The 22132-nt window shown below is 36.2% G+C and overlaps 3 protein-coding genes across 3 annotated transcripts; all 3 read right to left on the minus strand.

Moving 5' to 3' along the window:
* Nucleotides 1-438: 438 nt before the first annotated feature.
* On the minus strand, nt 439-1398 carry LOC119802510 (olfactory receptor 14A2-like). The gene has a single exon (XM_038313439.1). The coding sequence runs from the start codon at nt 1396-1398 to the stop codon at nt 439-441; it is 960 nt and encodes a 319-aa protein (XP_038169367.1).
* A 9507-nt stretch (nt 1399-10905) lies between these two features.
* Nucleotides 10906-11913, minus strand: LOC119802511 (olfactory receptor 14A2-like). Its single transcript, XM_038313440.1, has one exon. It carries the CDS (start codon nt 11911-11913, stop codon nt 10906-10908), a length of 1008 nt encoding a protein of 335 aa, XP_038169368.1.
* Nucleotides 11914-20803: 8890 nt separating this feature from the next.
* Nucleotides 20804-21745, minus strand: LOC119803007 (olfactory receptor 14A2-like). Its single transcript, XM_038314197.1, has one exon. It carries the CDS (start codon nt 21743-21745, stop codon nt 20804-20806), a length of 942 nt encoding a protein of 313 aa, XP_038170125.1.
* Nucleotides 21746-22132: the final 387 nt, after the last annotated feature.

A 22132-nucleotide genomic window follows, 5' to 3' on the forward strand; every position in this document is an offset into this window, starting at 1 on the left:
AGACAAAAGGACACATATAGGTTACAATGGTTAAGAATACCTACTATATTTCTATAAATATTCTGTACCGTTCTTCTAATGGTGCATTATAAACTAGGATATATATCAAGAAAGACACTGTACTCAATTTGTTGCTTTCTCTGCTATTATAATGAATTCACAACAAGTTAGAATCTCACAGAAACCAAGTATGAATCTTTCTTGAGAGTTAATTTGCTTTCTATGATATGGACACATTTAACCATTGTCATGTTCATCTTCTGCATATAAATTATGATAAAAGAGCTATCCAGCGATTGTAGATATTTATTAATCTTCTTTCAAAGGATAAAAATCTTAAAACTTAGGCTGGAGAGATGGATCAACCACTAAAGACTAGGCTCACAACCAAAAGTTATCTTAAAAGTTCCCCAAAAACTGTAATGAATTTTGTCACTCTCAAATTACTTGACATGTTAGGTGAAAGGAGTCTCTTGAGTAGAAATTTTGAAGTAACCTTTTCAGAGCGCTAGTAACTTCAGCGTTTCTCAGGGTGTAGATCACTGGATTAAGGGCTGGAGATAGCACAGGGTACAGCACAGAAAACAACCTGTCTGTAAGTGATGTTGTCTTTGAGGGTAGCTTCAGATAGACAAAGCAAGCAGTAGCAATGAAAACACCGAAAACAAGGAGGTGGGGGACACAGGTGACAAATGCTTTGGTCTGCCCTTTAGCAGTAGGAATCGTCAGGACAGTGGAGAAAATGTAAAAGTAAGAGATCACCACACAGAAGATACAAGAGATACCTAGACACAGAGCAACCCCAAGACTTGTGTAAATGGCTGCAAATGAGTCAGAGCAGGAGATCCTTAACAAAGAAGGAACATCACAGAAAATCTGTGGAATTACATTAGAACCACAGAAAGGCATGGAAAATAGGAGAGTTGTGTATACGGCTGCAAAGAGCAGTGCAATGACCCAAGGTACAGCCATCAGCAGCACACAGTTGATACTACTCATAATAATGTCATAATGCAAGGGAATACAGACAGAAACGTAGCGGTCATAGGACATGGCTGTCAGGAGAAATAATTCTTCTGCTCCAAAAGAGGCCATGAAAAATAACTGGCATGCACATCCAAGAGTAGAAATGGAATTGTTATGAGTTAGGCTACTGATAAAGAAATTTGGGATTGGGACAGACACTAGAAAGACATCCACGAGGGACAAGTTTTTCAGGAAGAAGTACATGGGCGACTGGAGTTTCTGATCCAGGGTAATGAGAGTGATAATGAGGAAGTTACTCATTAGGATCACCACATATATTAACAGAAACGACACTCCACATAGAGTCTGTAGTTTAGGGATGTCAGAGAGCCCCATAAGGATGAATCCAGTTACTGCAGTGATATTGGGCATAATATATGCTTTCAAAGCCTGTCAGATGAAGAACAATGAATAGATATTGTCAAAGTCCTGAAGACACACACACACACACACACACACACACACACACACACACACACACACATATGTACACAGTAAGTGGAAAAGAGGAGTAAAAACTCCCTAAATAGCTTCAACACTTTTTATAAAACTTTCGTTTCATCTTCCCTCGATCTCTTAACCTTGCTCCCTCCCTCCTATATTTGTCTATGTATGTCCTTCTCCCCTCTCTTTCTCCTTATTCTCTTTCCCACATTTTCCCCTTCCCTTTTTATCTCCCTCCCACCCAGTGATGTTTTAATCACATTATATATAGTATGCTGATAAGTCAGCTTTCTACAGTTAGTTTCTATAACCTTAACATAAAATGAAGAATAATTAACCAGAACACTATGTAATATAAATTAATCTTTTTTTGTCTTTCAACAACTATCATTTTAAGATTAGAAAATAGTTTTCATAGTTTACCATTGCTTGGGTTTCATTGAAAGAACAATGAATATTTAAAATACAAAAATATTGTTAAGAAAAACTGAAATGGAAATGGAAGAGTTTTATTTAATCTTGTAGCCTCAACCTTACTTTGTATCAAATGCCTATGTGATTGAGCAATGCAGAAGTTGGCACAATTATTGACCTTTTGTGTCAACTATTTGTTTAAAGGTTCCTTTAAGAAACTATAGTAGATAAACACACCCCTCACGGTCCTGACTTCCTTGCTCATGATCTCCCTCCTTTTGCTCCTAATCAGGACCTTGGGAGCTCAGTCCAGTGCTCCTATGTGGGGCTCTGTCATTTTCTCCATCCAACGCCAGGTGAAGGTTTTATGGTGATATGCAAGATATTCATGAGTATGGCAATAGGATCTGGACATTTCTGGCACCCTCTCCTCAGCTGCCCAAGGAACTAGCTGGGGGCATCTTCCTGGACACCTGGGAACCCCTCTAGAGTCAAGTCTCTGCCAACCCAAGAATGGCTCCCTTAATTAAGATATATAATTCCTTGTTCCCATATCCACCCTTCCTATATCCCAACCATCCTATTCCCCCAAGCTCTTCCCATCCACCACTTCACACCTTTCTCTCCCCATCCCCCCATCCCCCATCCCACCCCACCCCCAAGTTCCCATTTTTTGTCCGGCAATCTTGTCTACTTCCAATATCCAGGAGGATAACTATATGTTTTTCTTTGGATTCACCTTCTTATTTAGCTTCTCTGGGATTTTTTACAAATTATAGGCTCGATGTCCTTTATTTATGGCTAGAAACCAATTATGAGTGAGTACATCCCATGTTCATCTTTTTGGGCCTGGGTTACCTCACTCAGGATGGTGTTTTCTATTTCCATCCATTTGCATGCAAAATTCAAGATGTCATTGTTTTTTACCGCCGAGTAGTACTCTAATATGTATCAGGACCGTGAGGGGTGCATTCACCCATTGAGACGGTGGGACAGATCTAACGGGAGACCACCAAGTCCAGTTGGAATGGGACTGATGGAACAGGGGACCAAACCGGACTCTCTGAATGTGGCTGACGGTGGAGGAGAACTGAGAAACCAAGGACAATGGCGATGAGCTTGAACTCTACAGCATGGACGGGCTCACTGTGAGCCTTGTCAGTTTGGTTGCTCACCTTCCTGGACTTAGGGGGAGTTGGGAGGACCTTGGACTTAACATAGTGAAGGGAACCCTGATGGCTCTTTGGCCTGGAGAGGGAGGGAGTGGGGGTATGGGTGGAAGGGAGGGGAGAGAATGGGGAGGAGGAGGGGAGGAGATGGAAATTTTTAATAAAAAATGAGAAAAAAATATTATGAAAATAAAAAAGATTTTAAAAAAAGAAACTATAATAGAGATTAAATGATGCATTTACTAAAAGTGCTGCAAAAACTCAATAGATATCCAAGAGTGGGACAAAATATTGCTGTTTCTCCAATTATTTCCCTTGTTTTTGATTGTAGTCATTGAGAACAATTGATGCTCTAATGTAAAGACAATCATAGTGTCTACCTCAAGACTGTAAAAATCACCCTTCAAGGTTGAAGAAAAGATAAATTAACTTAGGTATTCCCAATTTTATTAGCTGCTTTCCTTTAAATCATCTATTCCAGACTACATAAGACTTCCATGAAGTCCTTATTTGATGTCAGAAACATTGTTAGAACAGAGGAGTTTTAATAGACAGGCAACTGCTACTAACACTGACTTCATGAGATGTAATCATCAAACAGGAAACAAATTTCCCCCTCTTCCAAATGATAGATCTGACATGTATATACCCTGTAAATCAAATAAAAATGGCTTATCAACTTGAAAAATCTTCCCTTCCGATTAGGTAGTGATTGTTTCTCTTTGCAGATTCAACTCTAATAACTTTGCAACACTTTACACTCTCTTTGATTGGAACTGAAACAATAATCAATCAAATATTATACTGAGCCAGACTATCCAGGTTCCCATTCTCTTTCCTTGTTTAAATTGGCATTCTTGTCAATACTCCTGAAGACAGGGCTAACCTATAAAATTGTATCATCTAATTTCCTTTTTTGCCTTTTATCATTATGTCTACTATTTAATAGTCATGCAGATAGGATATTCCTAATTTGCTGTGGCTTTCTAAAGTCAGGATCCTAAAGTCACAGAATTTCCTTAATGTTATTCCAACAAAATATACCTTCATTTTCATGAATATTTTTATTATCCTTAAATATTTAACAGTTTTAAATTCTGCAAAATTACATTGCCTATGTTGTTTAGAAGCAGAAAGAGTTAAATTCTCTCACATCACTTACCACCACCTTTTGATTCAATATGGAACCCTAGACCACATAATGGAGTACCTCCAAAAGTGCATGGATCTTCCCACCTTTGTCAAATCTTTATGAAAATGTACTCAGAAGTTTGTCAGATGATTCTCAGTATTATAAATTCTGTAAAAAAACAAAGCAGTCACAACTATTCTTAATTGCTTTTCACCTTAATTATTTTAGCTCAGAAGTACTAGATAAAGACCATGATACTATTGTATATATGTATTAGCTAGTATAGAATAATATATTGCCATGAGAGGTTTTTTCAGTCATGAAAGTCTTTGGCATGGGAAGCAAATTAATCATGAAAGTCACTCATTGTTCAATCATTTTGACCTTAATAGATTTCAAAATGTGGTGCATATACAAATGTTAAGCTATGTTCTTCAAAGACAATATTAGTTTTAGCAAATAGAAGGATTTTCTAGAAAGACTTTTTAGATGTTCTATAGGAAAGTCTTTTGTTAGGATGCTCTTAAATGAACTTAGTATTAAAATGACCAATATTGACTTACAGATATACCCATAGATTGATGCATCTCTCAGCAAAAACCAAAGATGTTTTATTTACAATAGTATATGATTAACATAGAGAACCAAAGTATGTCAAGGTGAAGAGACTTAGATTCTACAGAATACACATCCCTAATGGTACAAATACACTGCACATCAAAAGGCCAACAATCAGGATTATTGCTAAAGAAGGGTAGAAAAAGGATAAAATTCTCTCTTCTTTCTCCATCCCTCTGAGACCCTTGCCTGTTTTGCTTCCTCCTCCAACTTCTCTATGTATCTATCTTTTTTGTCCTCCTCCCTCACTCAGTTTATGATCTCTCTCACCCCACTCCTCTCTCTCTCTCTCACACTCTGTCTCCTCCCTGTGCCTGTGTATGCATGTATGTGTGTATGTTATTGTCTAAATAATAAACTAATATAGAGATTATGGTGACATCTTATTCTTCATTGGAAAAGGAAAAAATAAACATGTATAAATATTTTAATAAAACAACAAAAATTTCAAAAGAAATATTACTGAGCATTCAAACATTGGTTTTGAGATTTTCGGTTGACTGCTTATGTTTAAGGGCTTTCCACCGAAATTCACAGGACAAGTTCCTGGGAAAAGATTTCTGGAAATGGTATTATGGAAATCATCATTCTAATTCACATTAGAATAGATCATATATGGAATATTTTCATAAAAGCTTTCAGTGGGCACAGAAACAAGATCTGGTCTCAGAATAAAACTCAGGACACTTATCTGGCTATTACAACTCTTAGGCTGGGGAAATACAAACATAAGACAAAAATTAAAAAAAATTGCTAAATTACATTGCTTTAAATAACTTTCACAATTTCTTCCATATTGATAATATTTTTAAAAAATTTAGACAGTGTAGTTTAATATTTTACCAGTGGAATTTTAAAATTTTCTACCTTAGGACAATTCAGATTCTTCATTCATATACATGTGGGATGATTTTCCAACAGGTCAACTTGATGAAGGAAACTTTTTCAGATCCTTTAGATGTCAATTTACAGTGGATTACCTGAAATGAAAATAGAACATGTAGCCATCTTTAGAAACTTGGGTACCAAAACATCATTTTTATGTCTTTAGTATTATAAGTAAACTCAAAATCCTAAGCTAAACTGTAGTTTCTTGGTATGAAAATCAACTATATGGAATAGGAATTTGAAACCTAATGTAGCAAAATGTCTCTAACAGACCTATTTAAGTCCTTTGGCTACTTGCTTGTAGTTCCCAAAGGTGTATCTTTCTTGGTAGCATTATTAAGAATACATGTCTGAAGAGAAATAGTATTGTAAGAATTGATACTACAGAACACATTAGTGATTCCCTAGGAATCACACTGTGATAAATCATGAAGAACATGTTCACATTTCCCCCAGAGTTAAATTAATTACGTATTTCCTTAATTGTACAGTACATAGAGTTGGATAAAACACTATAGTTATAAACAAATCTTACAAAATACAAATATAAGGAACTTTGATTAGAATGTCCTGTTGTACCACTTGCATTAATTACCTTTATCAAAGCTATGAGAGCGAAGAACAGAATGAGAAAGGAAGGGCTGACTTTAATTCATGATTTGAAGGTACAGTCCATCATGGTAGAGAAAACATAGTTGCAGGATCATGAAGTAGCTGATGAGAGTATACTTACAGTTACAGAGAAAAAATTGACAAACTATACCACTCTAATTATACTATGTTTAGCTTTTCCTTCTCCTCCCTGGATGTCACTCCAGAAAGCAGAGCTATTATCACATTTTTGGCACTATTGAAGTCTGTTGTGAAGTCAGAGTTCAGAATGAACCCAAAACCCATTTCAGTGGTTTTTGAGTGCCTTTGATTCTGGCCCTGGAACAATATTGTCCTAAGTAAGAATTCTACATAGCGAACTGCTGATATTCTTAGTTCAGGATCTCTTCTTTCAATATATTTGCCTTTTCACAAGTTGAGTGTTGGGGTTTTACTTCCCAAATATGTCCTATTTTTCCATGTATGAAATGGTTTTCAATTAATGACATAAATAAAGGATGATTTGTCAACTTACAGTGCTGGTGCACATCTTTACTTCCAGCACTCTGAAGGCCGAGGCAGGCAGATTTCTGTGAATTCAAGGCCAACCTGGTCTTCAGAGTGAGTTTCAAGACAGCCAGAACTATTTTATAGAGAAATCTTTTCTTGCCAAAATCAAAAAGAAAAAAAAAACCCAGATGTTTTGTTGACCTCATTGACTACAAATTCAAATTTCCTTACATTCATCCATCATCATTTGTAAACTTTTTTCATTTTTCAGAAAGTTTTCATTATTGCCATGATTAAAATCATCAAGTAACAATCATGCCACTGTCTGAATGCCTTGCTTTCCTAAGGATACTATACCAAAATACTTAGTCTAATATGTTTGAACTCAGTCTGACACATTATTTCAGGACATGGCCAGGCTGCATGCTAGTTCACTCTCAGAATACAATAAAAATGCTTAGAATCCAGTTTACGGTTTCAATCGAGGTAGTGCTTCCTTCATGAAGTCTTATAAGTCAAATCTCCACTGTTTTCATTTCCCTGGGTATTGGTTGTTCTGGTGTGTGTGTGTGTGTGTGTGTGTGTGTGTGTGTGTGTGTGTATAGTTAATAATTTCCACAAAAGATACTTAATTTGAAAATAGGTGGGGAAAAGACATGGAAGGAGATGAAGGAGAGTCTTCACTGAAAATTATATAAACAGTTCTAACTAATGAAATTATGTAATACTTAAATATGTGAAAAGTAAATCTGAAAAATATATCTTTTCCTATGGCTTTATCTCGAAGGGCTTTCTCTGTCAGTTTCATAGTTTTGTGTCTTGCTTTAAGATCTTTGAGCTATTTTGAGAGGAAACTGTCTTCTGTCATCAATACACTTCTGTCAACAAAAACTCCAATTGGGGTTTTTATTAGATACAATGAGGTTTTAATTTCTAACACTTAAATTACACTCATGTGTTTAAAAAGTTCATTTTTTAAATTATTATTATTTCTTGAACAATAACAGAGGGTGGGTATTCATATGACTAGAACCTGTATATCTCTTTGAGTTTGACATAGTGAATACTTTAATACATAAGTTTTATTTCATTATATGTATCCTGTTGCTGAGTTTATTTGCTTGTATTTTATGCTATCTATGATGCTTCATGAGCCTCTTCTGTATTCTACTTTATTGTATCATTGAGAGATAAGGCACATTTTTTAGCACTCTTGCATTCTATGTATGATAAAAGTTATTGGAATTTTAACTTAGTGGAAGAAATTGTTACATGTGGTAAGAAGTGTCAGATAAGAGAAAAGAAAAAGATAAGCCGGGTGGTGGTGGCGCACGCCTTTAATCCCAGCACTTGGGAGGCAGGGGCAGGCGGATCTCTGTGAGTTCGAGACCAGCCTGGTCTACAAGAGCTAGCTCCAGGACAGGCCATAAAGCTGCAGAGAAATCCTGTCTCGAAAAACCAAAAAAAAAAAAAAAAAAAAAAAAAAAAAAAAAAAGAAAAGAAAAGAAAAAAGAAAAAGATAAAGACAAAAAGGAAAAAGTTGGATTGCCAGGACTTCAACCTAGTATCAAAATTTTCAAGTGTGTGTATTCAGGCATTCTTCTTAGTAATGCAGTAGAAAGAGACCACAGATACAATGGGGGAGTGTTGGAAGGAATAGGAGACTATGTTCTTGCCCTCATCAATGAACTAATCAATAGCTTGACACAAAAGACCAATAAACAAAATTTTAGTTGGAAGGGAAAGCTCTTGAAATCTGAATACCTTATAGAAAAGAGGGTGATTTGTGAAAACCTTCCTAGGGAATGTAAGATGATTTCCTTGTGGTTACCTACATAACCATATGGATACCTTTTGTGTGTTGTGATTTGTCTCCTATTTTATTTCAAACTAGGTATTCAGATTACATTGAGATCAATAAAATAAAATCTAGTACAGTTAGTGGTTTGAGCTTTAGCAAACATAGTAAGACCCTTTTGTTGTAGTTGGGAGTGGCGGGCTGTGTTCCCGGTGCCCAGCCACTTAATCCCCCAAAATAACTACATGGAAATTGTATTAATTAAATTACTGCCTGGCCCATTAGTTTTAACCTCTTATTGGCTAACTCTTACATATTTGTTTAACCCATCTCCATTAATGAGTATCGCCACTTGACTGTGGCTTACTGGCATGAGTCTAATCATTGTCCTTCTTGGAGAGGAGAGCCATGGCGTCTGCCACGCTGCCTTCTTCCTCCCAGCATCCAGTCCTGTCTTCCCCGCCTATCTAAGTTCTGCCCTATCAAAAGGCCTAGGCAGTTTCTTTATTTGACCAATGAAAACAACACATAGAAAGAAGACCCTCCTACACCACCCTTTCCTTAAAAGCCTATGTTTATCATCAAATGTCACCCAGAGGATTTAAGGGACTGCACATTATTCATGGCATGTGTTATTCACAGTGGTTTTGAAAATCCTGAAGTATACTCCAGAATGGAGAGTACCTTTGGTTTTTTTTTCTCTTGGATTATAGAAATAAGCAATTTTTCTCAGTATGTATGAGGCTAATATGTAATAAGTTAAGAGAGGCAGTCATTGCTCATTTCATGACTTGGAGTCTGATAACCCATTGTCATAGTGACTATAAAATATTGTTAGTATAAGTGAAAGAGGCCATACATTTAAATCATTGTATTTTTTAGGAAATGAAAACTCAATTAAATATAAAAAGCATATAATTATTCTGATAATACATAGATTCTTCAAAATAGTTCATACATTAGAAAAAAATATTTTATATTTGAAGATACTGAAAAAATTACCAAAGGAAATTTTAATGGATGAGTGATTTCTTCTGCAATATTATTTCGTTACACAACTTTTTTTTTCCTATACAGTGATGGAAAAATTCACCTGCACATAGTTAGAAATGAGGCTATCCTACATGCAGGATAATAGATATACGAAAAAATTTTGTGGTAATTGTTCCTCTGGAAAAACAATACCTCTTCACCCCAAATACAGAACCAAAGAAATACAAAATTAATTCCACCAAAATGCAACATGGTAAACCAATGAGTTTATTGTGGTTACTTACTTAGAGTGACATAGTAGAGACAAAACCAACTCTATCACAAAATGCTCTTTTCGTGAAATCGGTGGCAACTCACCAATGTTGCAGTCCTTCAGTTGTATGCCTCACATTCAGGTCATTTCACAAGTCACAGAGCATCAAGCATTCAGGATAGTCAGAGCATCACTTCAATCCAGCAACTGTTCAGCATTTCTACATTTTTTTGTGTTTTTTGTTTGTTTGTTTGTTTTTTTCGAGACAGGGTTTCTCTGTAACTTTGGGTCCTGTCCTGGAACTGGCTTTTGTAGACCAGGCTGGCCTCAAACTCACAGAGCCTCTGTCTGCCGTTGCCTCCTGAGTACTTGGATTAAAGATGTGCACCACCACTGCCTGGCTCCATTTCTACAATTTTAAGAGAGGAACTTGCCTGTATTTTTAAGTCTCTAGAACTAGTTTAGTTTCAAGTACTTAAAGTACAAAACTTGCCTTCTCTCATCTATAAGCAATATTATAGGAAACTTGCAGAAAAAGAGTAACACGAATTTCCAGTTCTCCACTGTCTTTTTGATAATACCCTAAACCTGAGTGGTTTATTCAGATTCTAGAACTTGTCTCATATAATACTGCACCAGGTTTGCTTTTGCTTATTATTATCAAATGCCTCAGCATTTGATATTGTTTAAAGAATGGATCAAGTCTACAGAATGCTCTAGTTCTGCTGAGTTAGTTTCCCAGCTGTTTTCTCACAGACTCTTATAGGAACCGTGAGTGAATTAACCATTTTTGTTCATATGATTACCTGATCTAAATTGGATCTATATTAGATATGGAGATATTAAGAATTTATAAAATAACCTAACATAGAATCTTAACATAAAAATTTATCAATAGTTTTAGAAAGTCATATTTCTCAAATCAGAACAGCTTTATCATACAAGAGAAGAAACAAGTTTATAAATAGTCTGATGAAATCTGATTTTCTAATCTATATATTATCAAACCTATTCTTAGTATTTGCTTACTCATGGCAAAATATGAATATTTACAGTCATCTTTCTAAAGTCAAATATTACAAAACTTCCTCATAACTTGTGAGGTACTATACCATTGACAGACACTTTGAAATGTTAAGTGAAGTGGAATCCTTGAGCAGAGATTTTGCTGTAACCTCCTCAGAGCACACGTGACATCATTGTTCCTCAGGCTGTAGATCAAAGGATTTATTGCTGGTGGTAACACAGTGTAGAACATAGAAAAAAGCCTATCTGTTATTGACGGTACATCTGATGGAGCCTTCAGAAAGACAAAGCAAGCAGTAGCAATGAAAACAGTGAACACAGTGAGGTGGGGGATGCACGTGGCAAATGCTTTGGACTGCCCTTTAGTAGTAGGAATCTTAAGTACAGTGGATAATATGTAAAAGTAAGAGATTATCACACATATAAAGCATGAAATGCCAAGACACACACCAATTCCAAGGCTTGTATAAATGACCAAAAGCATTTTGGTGCATGAAATTCTTAGCAATGAGGGAACATCACAGAAAAACTGTGGGATCACATTGGAACCACAGAAAGACATGGAAAATGTGCCAGCTGTATATATGGCTCCAAAAAGTGCTCCAATAGTCCAGGAAACACCAACCATAAGCACACAAGTACCACTACTCATGATGGCATCATAGTGCAGGGGACTGCAAATGGCAACATAGCGGTCATAGGACATGGCAGTCAGGACAAACACCTCCCCTGATGAGAAAGAAGTCATTAAAAATACTTGGAGGGAACAACCAATAATGGAAATGGAACTGTTGTGAGTTAAGCTACTGACAAAGAAATTTGGGATTGGAACTGACACAAAGAAGACATCCAACAGGGACAGATTCTTCAGGAAGAAGTACATGGGTGTTTGAAGCTGCAGATCAAGGGTGATAAGGGTGATGATGATCAGGTTGCTTATTAGAATCGCCATGTACATCACTAGGAAGAACACTCCACATGCAGTCTGTAGCTCCTTGATGTCAGAGAACCCCTTAAGGGTGAATCCAGTTATTGCAGTGACATTAGGCATACTAGATTCTTTTCAGATCCTTTCAAGAAAAAAGGAAAAATGATGAGTACTGGCTCTGCCCTAAGTAATAACACTTATGTACATAAAAAAATCAGTAGAATAGAATTGAAGAAACTAAAGATAAGGTTCAGACACATTTCTAAAATATTGTCATTTCTTAGTTTATTCCTGTCAGATCTTTGTTCTCTCTCTCTCCCTCCCCCATGGTATATTCTTGTGTGTGTGTGTGTGTGTGTGTGTGTGTGTATGTGTGTGTGTGTGTATCTATCTCTCCATCTTTCTCTTCTCTCTGACTATACTTCCCATGCTCTCTCTCTCTCTCTCTCTCTCTCTCTCTCTCTCTCTCTCTCTCTCTGTCTCTCTCTCTCTTTCCCCCTCTCTTTCCCCCTCCCTCCCTCCCTCCCTCCCTCCCTTGAAAATTGAAATGTTCTAAGGCTCTATATATGCACTCATGGATTTCTATGATTCAGATATTGGGCCTTAACTTTTCAGAATAGAATATAATGTGATATAAATGTGTCTTATCATTTTAAGTCTATGGCCATAATTATATTAGGAAGAAATTTTCATGGTTTTAGGAAAGTCCTGTTTTCATTTTAGTAAGTTATTCTTCTATGAATATTGGGTCTATGTCATCAGTTTAGAATAAAGAATTTTGAATATTTGAGCAACATTGTCAGGATAGATAGTTATAAAGATATATCAAAAAATTACCTCAATATGAAAATTACACATGTATCCAAAGATCATATTATCCTATATAATACACAATTACTATGCATCAATATGCATAAGCAAAGAAAAGTGCAGAGAAATAACATACGTAAAACTTAAAATAATATCAAATTGCCTCTTTTAATCTTATAGACACAAATTCACGTTTGTATGAGATTGCTATGAGTTTGGGTAACCAAAATTTGGCCAACTTATTGAACATTTATGGCAACCCTTTCTTAACAGTTTTCTTTAAGAAATATTCAAACATAATAAGAGAGATTTATATAATTTTTTTACCTATACCACTCTGAATGTCCCATTTATTTCTAAGGGTAAAATGAGAGATTAATATCTCTCTCATAATTTAATTTATGCTCGACTCTGTGGACAAGCATTGTATCTACCTATAGTCAATAATGCTCTCACTTAAAGGCTGAAGAAAGGTAGATTATCCAAGATGTTCCTAATTTATTATCATCTATCTTTACATCATTTACAAAAGATCACGATTAGTCTTTTTACTTTCCCTAAACATTTTTCTAACAGTGGAGGGATATTGGAAGATGACTAACTAATGTGGCAGATCCCATAAAAAACAGTAATAACCAAACTGGGAATAAATATCAACTCTTCCAGATAAAACATTTGATGTATATATAGCCTGCAAAGCAATAAAGATTGTTAATCCTGACATTTCCCTTTAGATTAAATACAGTTCACTCTAAGTAGAGTAAACTGTAATTATCTGGACACTGCTTAGACACTGTGTAATGAAATGAGATTGAAATAAGAATCAACCAGACCAGAGCCTGACCCAGCAGTTATTCTGCACTTTCCCTATTTAATCTTGGAATTCTTGTCATTATTTTGAAAGATAAGGCTATTCAATACATTTGTATTTGCTAAATTTCTTCACCAACTTTCATTATTATGTTAAATATTTGATTTCTGCTGAGGTCAAATATTCTTATTTTGCTGTAGTATCCAAATGCCAGGATCCCTATGTTATAAGATTCCATTAAAGAAACACAAACCAAATATTACTTCATTTTCTAGAGTAATTGTTATAATGTCATATTGCTTGAAGTTCACTTTTGAATATTACCTGTTATGTCTTGATACAAGTCAAGTGTTGTATATTCAAAGTATACTATTTGATTACTAGGTCAAAATTATTTAGATAACTCTATTTTTGTTGAAATGCAACTAGAGAAATCTTTTATTCTTTCTCTCTCTTTCTGTGTGTGTGTGTGTGTGTGTGTGTGTTTCATGACTAAATATTTGAGACTAATATAAACTGTATGGAGCTTCTTATTTTCCACCTGATAACATAAAGATAATCATGCACAAATATTTTAGTAAACAACAAAAAGTCTTTAGATGGAATTATTTAGGTCAATAAAAGATTTTAATTTTGTGGTTAGTCAGTTGCCTGCTTCAGTTTAAGTGACTTCCACCAATGTACACAGGAAAATTATAAAAGGCTAGGTCCCCAAAAGATGGCATTTAGGAAATCACACCTCTAATAAAACATAAGGTGAATCCTATTTGGAATACTTACAGAAAAGCTGTCTGTGTACTCAGGAAAATTATGTTTTAGAGGGATGAGGTTCTTGACCCTTTAAGGGCTATTACAATCCTCAGGCTGTGGAAATACAGAAGGAAGGCAAATATGACATAAATGGGCTATAAGGGTGAAAGTCACCACGAAATTACAGGGTTTATAATAACTTTCTAAAATTCTTTATCATATACAATATTTTAAAAATGTCTTAAAGAGCATATTTTAACATTGTATGAATGTAAATTAGAAATTTGTACCTTTTAAATTTCCACATTCTTCAAATTCTTAGAATAGAGTTACTTGTTAGATTTTCTGTCAGGTAGATATGAGAAAGGATTTTTTTCATATTGGTAAGAGTTCAGGTTAGCATTGGATCACCTGAAAGGTAAATAGAACATGTATCTTTCATTTAGAAATTCTGAATTCATATTATATGCATATTATATTGAGGTTGCTACAAAATTCAAAGATCTAAAAGCTAATCCTTAATCATTTCATATCCCAAGAAAGCTAATGTGAGCAATAAACAAAACATCTTTTTATAAAGGTAAACACTTTGATGTGGATTCACTTGAATTCATATATACTGGACATTTTCCTAACAGACATTTTAAATTCATTTGTTTACTTCCTAGGAGTCCCAAAGGCAATTTTTTTCTGGATAGCCATAATAAGAACCACTGTAAAGTCAATTAGTGTTGTAATAATTGTTTTTTCTAAAAATGAGACTTCTCAGCTCCCAGAAAATACACTGGAGTAGGACAAATAGAACTTTATCTTATTTTCCTCAGAATTAAATTCATAATTTTCTTAGTTATGCAGTGCATAGAATTGGAGACAATGTTATAATTGTAAAAAGTGTTGCAAATATTTTACTTAGCACCAATAAACCCTGAAAAATTTGAACTAAGGTACTAATTTTTCTAAATCATGAGTATTGTTAAAGCTTTAAGTGTGACTGTATAAAATTTTCAATTAATTTATGAGTTTTGCTGTTTTATTTAAAATCATATTTTCATCTGAACTATTTTAATTTCCACATTTAGAATATGTTCAAACTTAAAAATTGTAGGAGTATTAAGGATTCCTGTCAATGAACATTTTTCTAGATTTCCATCTTCACATACCTACATTTCAGACATCAGAAATGGTGAAATTGATTAATGTAATAATCCTGTCTAGTTCCTTTTTATATCCATCTCCTTCTTCATGCATACCACTAAATGCACTTTATTCGACTCTCACTTCTAGAATTGAATCGCATATGAGGGGTCAGATTTGTTGGATAGCAGCCATGTTGCATTTTTCTTTTGTAACTTGACATAATTCAGTGGTTCTTTAGTGCAGCTTTTCCATTCAGGGCTTTGGTAATATTGAATAATATAAGATAATTTAATTATTTAAGCATATATTTCTTCATTTGTGTTTCTCTGCACATTATTCGTAATTGTGTCTATGTTTGCATTCCTGGTCTGCATGCTATGCAAAAATCATCTTCACAAGTACTTCATATTAGTCTGCCTTTACTATTTTAGTGGTCTTGAACCATTATTATATTAATTTAATTTTGTGCAATTTGTGGCCTCTTGGAGCAGATGCTGGGGTGAAAATGTACTTGTAAAAGATTTTCACTACCTTCAAATGAAAGAGAAACTAGAGATAGATAAATGAGTGAACATGTATAAGAAAAGTAGGGGAGACACATAGGAAGTTAAACTATATTTGTACATGGACAGGTTATCATCACATGCTAACTAAAGAAAATTTTAACTGAAGGATTAACTTATTCCTTGAATGCTGCTATTCATCTACCAAATTAATATGGGTTTTATATAATTCATGTCATAAGCTCACTCAGATGTAAATTATTTCTTAAGGTTTGATCATATATTATCCCTTAGAGGCTCATATGTTTTCACACTTTTTCTTTTTTTTTTCTTTTTTTTATATGTAAGCTCTGTTTATTTGTATCAGACAGGTTCAATTTTAAAAGATTTTTTTTCTCATTTTTTTATTCAAGATTTCCATCTCCTCCCCTTCTCCTCCCCCTTCCCTCCCCTCCCTTCCACCCATACCCCCACTCCACCCCTCTCCAAAGACAAAGAGCCATCAGGGTTCCCTTCACTATGTTTAGTCCAAGGTCCTCCCAGCTCCCCCTAAGTCCAGGAAGGTGAGCAACCAAACTGACAAGGCTCACAGTGAGCCCGTCTATGCTGTAGAGTTCATGTTCATTGCCATTGTCCTTGGTTTCTCAGTCCTCCTCCACCGTCAGCCACACTTTTATTTTTCTTTAGATGATTAAGTTATTTTCATGAGGTTTTGGAATCATCACAAAGGGAGGTATAGCCTGTGGATGTAGAGAAGTAGCGAAGTCCCCAGATGTTTAAGGCCTAGTCCTTCTTCTAGTGTTGTCAGCCACCCTGTGAGCCAGTATATGAAAAGAGGTATTACCCAATTCTCCTCAAATTGGACAAACCTCTCTAGATATAAGACCATTCTTGACATGTTGGGTTAGTACCTACTGAAACCAGGAGACAAACTGAGTCCATCCTCCCATAAGTCCTTGTTGTCAAGTAGTCTGCCAAGGCACAAGAGGAATACTGATATGAAATAATCACAGGCTTCTTTATATCCTTCTTTTAGTTGTATTCCTTCATTTATAACTTTCCTTTATTTGTCTTCCTTTATAGGTCCAAGAAACATCAAACATGTCCTGACTTGAACAATCAAATAGTGATTAAAATTTTTTCAGATTTCTAAGATGACACTATCTCTTTAAGAATCTTCTATATTCTCACTCTGCACTCTAAGGCATAGTCCCAAAGATGCAGATTCATACCAAGAGGCCATGCTCGAATACGTTCATAGAAAGCATCAACTGTAATAGCCAGAACCTGGAAACAATCTAGTTGCCCTTCAACTGAAGAATGGAAAAAGAAAATGCTGTACATCTACTCAGTGGTAAAAAAAAAATATGCAGATACATGGAACTAGAAAAAGAAAATCATCCTGAGCAAGGTTACTCAGACAAAAAGACAAACACAGTATATTCTCACTCATAAGTAGATATATAGACATAAAACAAAGAATAACCAGAAAAGACAGGAAACAAGGAGAATTTTATGAGAGATATACATGGACCCCCCAGGGAAGGGGAAGTAAATAATTCTCTATAGTGATGTGGCATCATGGAGGGAGGAGGGGGGGTAGAGGAGTAGGGAGGGGAGACGGGCAGTGAGGAGGATAACATGAGGGTCAGGAAGATGGAGTTGGCAGAAGGACAGAGGGAAAGAGATCACGAAAAGAGATACCTTGAAAGAGGTAGCCATCATGGGCTTAACAAGAATCAAGGCACTTGAGAAATTCCCAGGAATGAACAAGGATGGCCCCATCTAAGATTCTATGCAATGGTGGAGAAAGTATCTAAAATGAACTTCCCCTGTAATCAGATTGATGACTATCTTAATTGTCATCCAAGAACCTTCATCCAGCAACTCATGGAAGCAGATGCAGAGATCCACAGCTAAATACTGAGCTGAACTTCTGGAGTCCAGTCATAGAGAAGGAGGAATGATATCATGATCAAAGTGGCCAAAACCATGATGGGGAAATCTACAGTAATATCTGACCTGAGCTACAGCTGGGGAACCTGCATAAGACCAGACTAGGCCTTCTGAATGTGGGTGAGAATTGTGTGGCTTGGCAGTTTGTTAGCCACTAGCAGTGGAATCAGTATCTATGCCTAGTGCATGAAAAAGCTCTTTGGAGCTCATTTCCTAGGGAGGTAAACCTTGCTCAGCCTAGAAATGGGGGCTTGGTCCTTCCTTAAGTGCTGACATTGAGTCCATGGTGACAATGGGCCAAGTTGCTGCTAAGGGTCATGTGTGCATTCATGGTCTTGCAGCTGGGGTATGTGATGTTTGTGTCCCATTTTAGCACAGGAGCCCACTGAAAATATAATTTGCTAAGCAAGCCCATCTCTTCACTGGCTCTGCGATATCTGGTGCTGCCCCTCCAATCCCCTTCCAGGGATACTTGGAAACTCCAACAGGAGAGCTGATCCTGCTCCTTAGGGGAGAACTCATTGACTGCATTCAAGAAAAACTCCCTAAACCTAACCACATATATTTACCTCACCTGTCCGCACATTAAATTTGACCCTGTGGTAGAGGATGCAGGTGAGCAGACTGTGAGGGTGTGAAGCAAGAGAGTTGCCCCTACCATCTACCCTACAGCAATAGGTAGAGAAGGCTCTGCATCTTGCCTGGGCAGAACAACAGAGCTGGCCTTGTTGATATGTATGTATGTGACACAGGTCTGAGGTCCTGAGAGCGGGAGAAATTGCTCCTTGCTGTGGGCTAATTTGGATGAGCTAATCAAGAGAGTATTGGGGAACTCACCTAGTTAGTGCCAGGAGAAAAAACTGGCAGACTGACCAACCTAGCTACTACTCAGGCTGAGACATGAGTTATGAGTTAGTCCACCCTAATATCCAGTGAATCCATGAACAGTTGGAATATCTGAAGGGGACAGAACAGTGGGATCCTCAAAGCATAGCATAAAAGATTATCCAAGAGGAGACCCAGTGGTGTAGCAGAAGACAGAGGCCTCTATCCAATGACTCCAGGCAAGGAACACTTGCAAGTAAAGATGGACCAAAGAGTAGACTAAACAAGCCACACTACAGCCTCCATGACAAGGGTCTTCTTTGTTTTTCTCTTTTTAGTCTTGTTTGGTTTTGTTTCTGTTTTTAGAATTCATGATAAGAAATCCACAACGAATCAATAAAGATTAAAAACAAATGTCTAAATTGTTACTCTATTGCCTCAGTCTATGCAGCAGCAGTTTTATAGTTTGACTGTTTATCTGTTTCATTTCTGAATGTGCAAATTCACATGTGATTGCTTCTTATGTAGCTTATTATCTCTCATGTGTTTATCTCTTTATTGATTTGCTTAATAGATGAAGAACACCACTAGATATCAATCAGCGTGGTAACTGTTTCAAGTTTTCTTTATACCACATCTGAAAAACAGTTTAGAGAGGCTGTTGTTGTTGTTGTGTGTGTAAAAATAATAATTTTTCAACAGAACAAATGAACTTGAGACAAATTCAGGAAGGACATGGAATGAGTTGGAGGAAGGAGAGAATGTAGCAGAAATGATATAAGCACAGCATGCATGTAGCAGATTTTGGAAAGTTAAATGTGAGAACAACAATTCTGAATAAAGAAATCTTTTTGTTGAAGTGTTTTCTCTAATGGTTTAAAAGTTATGGGTTTTAACATTGAGGACTTTTAAGTTTAGCAATTTATGGAAAGACACAGGTAAGTAAGCAAAAATTTAAGAAGTGAAAGTTCATCATATTGAACAAATAAGAGTCAGTGACATGGCAAGTGAGAATCATGCTTTCAACAGTGAGTTTGTTTCTTTTGTGATTTAGCTGATGTGATTTAAGGGATATTTTCAGTACAATCAGGTTTCCTTGTCTCTCATTTTATTTTAAATCAAATTCTTAGTTTGCACTGAAGTTGAGGTAGCCAAAGAAATGAACAAACAGTGATTGGAATTATGAGTAGACACAGTGGGCGCAATTTCCCCATAATTTGTGCTTACTATTCAAGTTCTATCAAGAGAAGGTGATATTCTAGTCACTTGCAGAGGCTTCAGTGAGTTGTGCATTGCTCAGGTAGTGGGTATAAGGGTAGAAATAAATCATCACAGCAGATATCAGGAAGTTGTATCCCTTTATTTTCTGATAGATTGAGAATATGTTGGGGTTTTTATGTCTTATTATGTACTAGACAAAAATGAGATAGAATAATGAGATAGCTAGACACTGACCTGATCCAGGCAGGTTTTCCAGGTGGTACTGTTTTGTAATACTAACTATAGAATATACTTAACATAATTGAAAGTCAGAATAACATTATGAAAAATTCACAGAGAACTTAAATCTTTAGATGCAAAACACATTTTGATAAAAACAGATTATTCAGAAGACAATATGCAGTAAAACATCTTTGCCATTAGAGACACTAGTGAAAAAAATCTGCTTTTTGCTCTAATTATAACAGTTTCCACCACTTCTTTACAGTCTCTGATGAGAAGCATTTGCCTTCACAGAGGAAGAGGTGAAAACTTCCCCAAATGCAGACACTAGAAAAAAGAACACAATAGATTATAGTGGTATGGAATACCCAAGTATCTTTCTATAAATACTTTGTGCAGTTCTTCTGATGCTGTATTATAAACTGGGGTGAATCTCAATTAAGACATTGGACTTCATTTGTTGTTCTCCCTTCTATTATACTATATAGGTAGACTCCTATAGAAACCAAGTGGGTATCTTTCTTTAAGTTAATTTGCTTTCTATGCTACGGGCACATTTAAACATCTAAGTTGTTTTGCTCATCTTTTGTATATGAAACATAATTAAAATGACTATCAAATGATTAGATATATATACTAACTTCTTTTAAAAATAAGTCTTAAAAATTGGACTGGAGAGATGGCTCAACTACTAAAGGCTAGGCTCACAGCCAAAAAGTATCTTTAAACTTTCCTGTAAATTGTGATGGATTTTGTCACTCTCAAACACTTTTCAGTGTTAAATGAAGGAGGATCTTGAGTGGAAATTTTGTAATAACCTTTTCAGAGCACTATGAACATCACTGTTTCTCAGGGTGTAGATCACAGGATTCAGCGCTGGAGGTAGTACAGTGTACAGTACAGAAAACAACCTGCCTGTAACTGATGTTGTATACGAGGGTGGCTTCAGATAGACAATGCTAGCAGTAGCAATGAAAACAGTGAACACAGTGAGGTGGGGGATGCACGTGGCAAATGCTTTGGACTGCCCTTTAGCAGTAGGAATCTTCAGTACAGTGGAGAAAATGTAAAAGTAAGAGATCACCACACAGAAGAAACAAGCGAGGGCTAGACACAGACCAATCCCAAGACTTGTATAAATGACTACAAATGAATCAGAGCAGGAAATCCTTAACAATGAGGGAATATCACAGAATATCTGTGGAATTACATTAGAACCACAGAAAGGCAAGGAAAATATGCCAGCTGTGTACATAGCTCCAACAAGTAATGCAGTGGCCCAACATACACCCATCAGCAGCACACAGGTGACACTACTCATAATGATCTTATAATGCAAAGGACTGCAAACTGCCACGTAGCGGTCATAGGACATGGCAGTCAGGACAAATACTTCTCCTGCTCCAAAAGTGGCCATAAAAAACACCTGACATGCACATCCAGGAGTAGAAATGGAATTGCTGTGAGTTATGCTATTGACAAAGAAATTTGGGATTGGGACAGACACTAGAAAGACATCTAAGAGGGACAAATTCTTCAGGAAGAAGTACATGGGCGACTGGAGTTTCTGATCCAGGGTAATGAGAGTGATGATGAGTAAGTTACTCACTAGTGTCACCAGGTATATTAACAGAAATGTCACTCCACATAGAGTCTGTAGTTCCTCAATATCAGAGAGCCCCATAAGGATGAATCCAGTTATTGCAGTGATATTGGGCATAATATATTCTTTAACAATCTGTCAGATGAAGAAAAAATGAATAGAAATTGGCAAAGTCCTAAGTACTTACACAGATATATGGATACACTCAGTGAAAAAAAGTCAGGAAATGACCTAAATTGCTACTACATTTCCATAAAATTCTCTTTGCTTCCTCCCTTACTCTCATACCCCTGCCCGCTCCCTCCCATGTTTGTCTTCATATGTCTCTCCTCCCTCTCTTTCATCCTTTCTCATTCCCTCATTTCCCCTCCCCCTTATCTCACTTCAATCCTGTGATGATTTTAGGACTTTGTATATGTTATGCAGGTTAGCAAGTTTTCTACAATTGATCTCTGCAACCTTCATTCATAGGATTTTAAGATGAAGAGCAATTACCTTAAACAC

Source organism: Arvicola amphibius, chromosome 12 (assembly GCF_903992535.2).
Source record: "Arvicola amphibius chromosome 12, mArvAmp1.2, whole genome shotgun sequence".
In the NCBI taxonomy this organism is placed as follows: Eukaryota; Metazoa; Chordata; class Mammalia; order Rodentia; family Cricetidae; genus Arvicola; species Arvicola amphibius.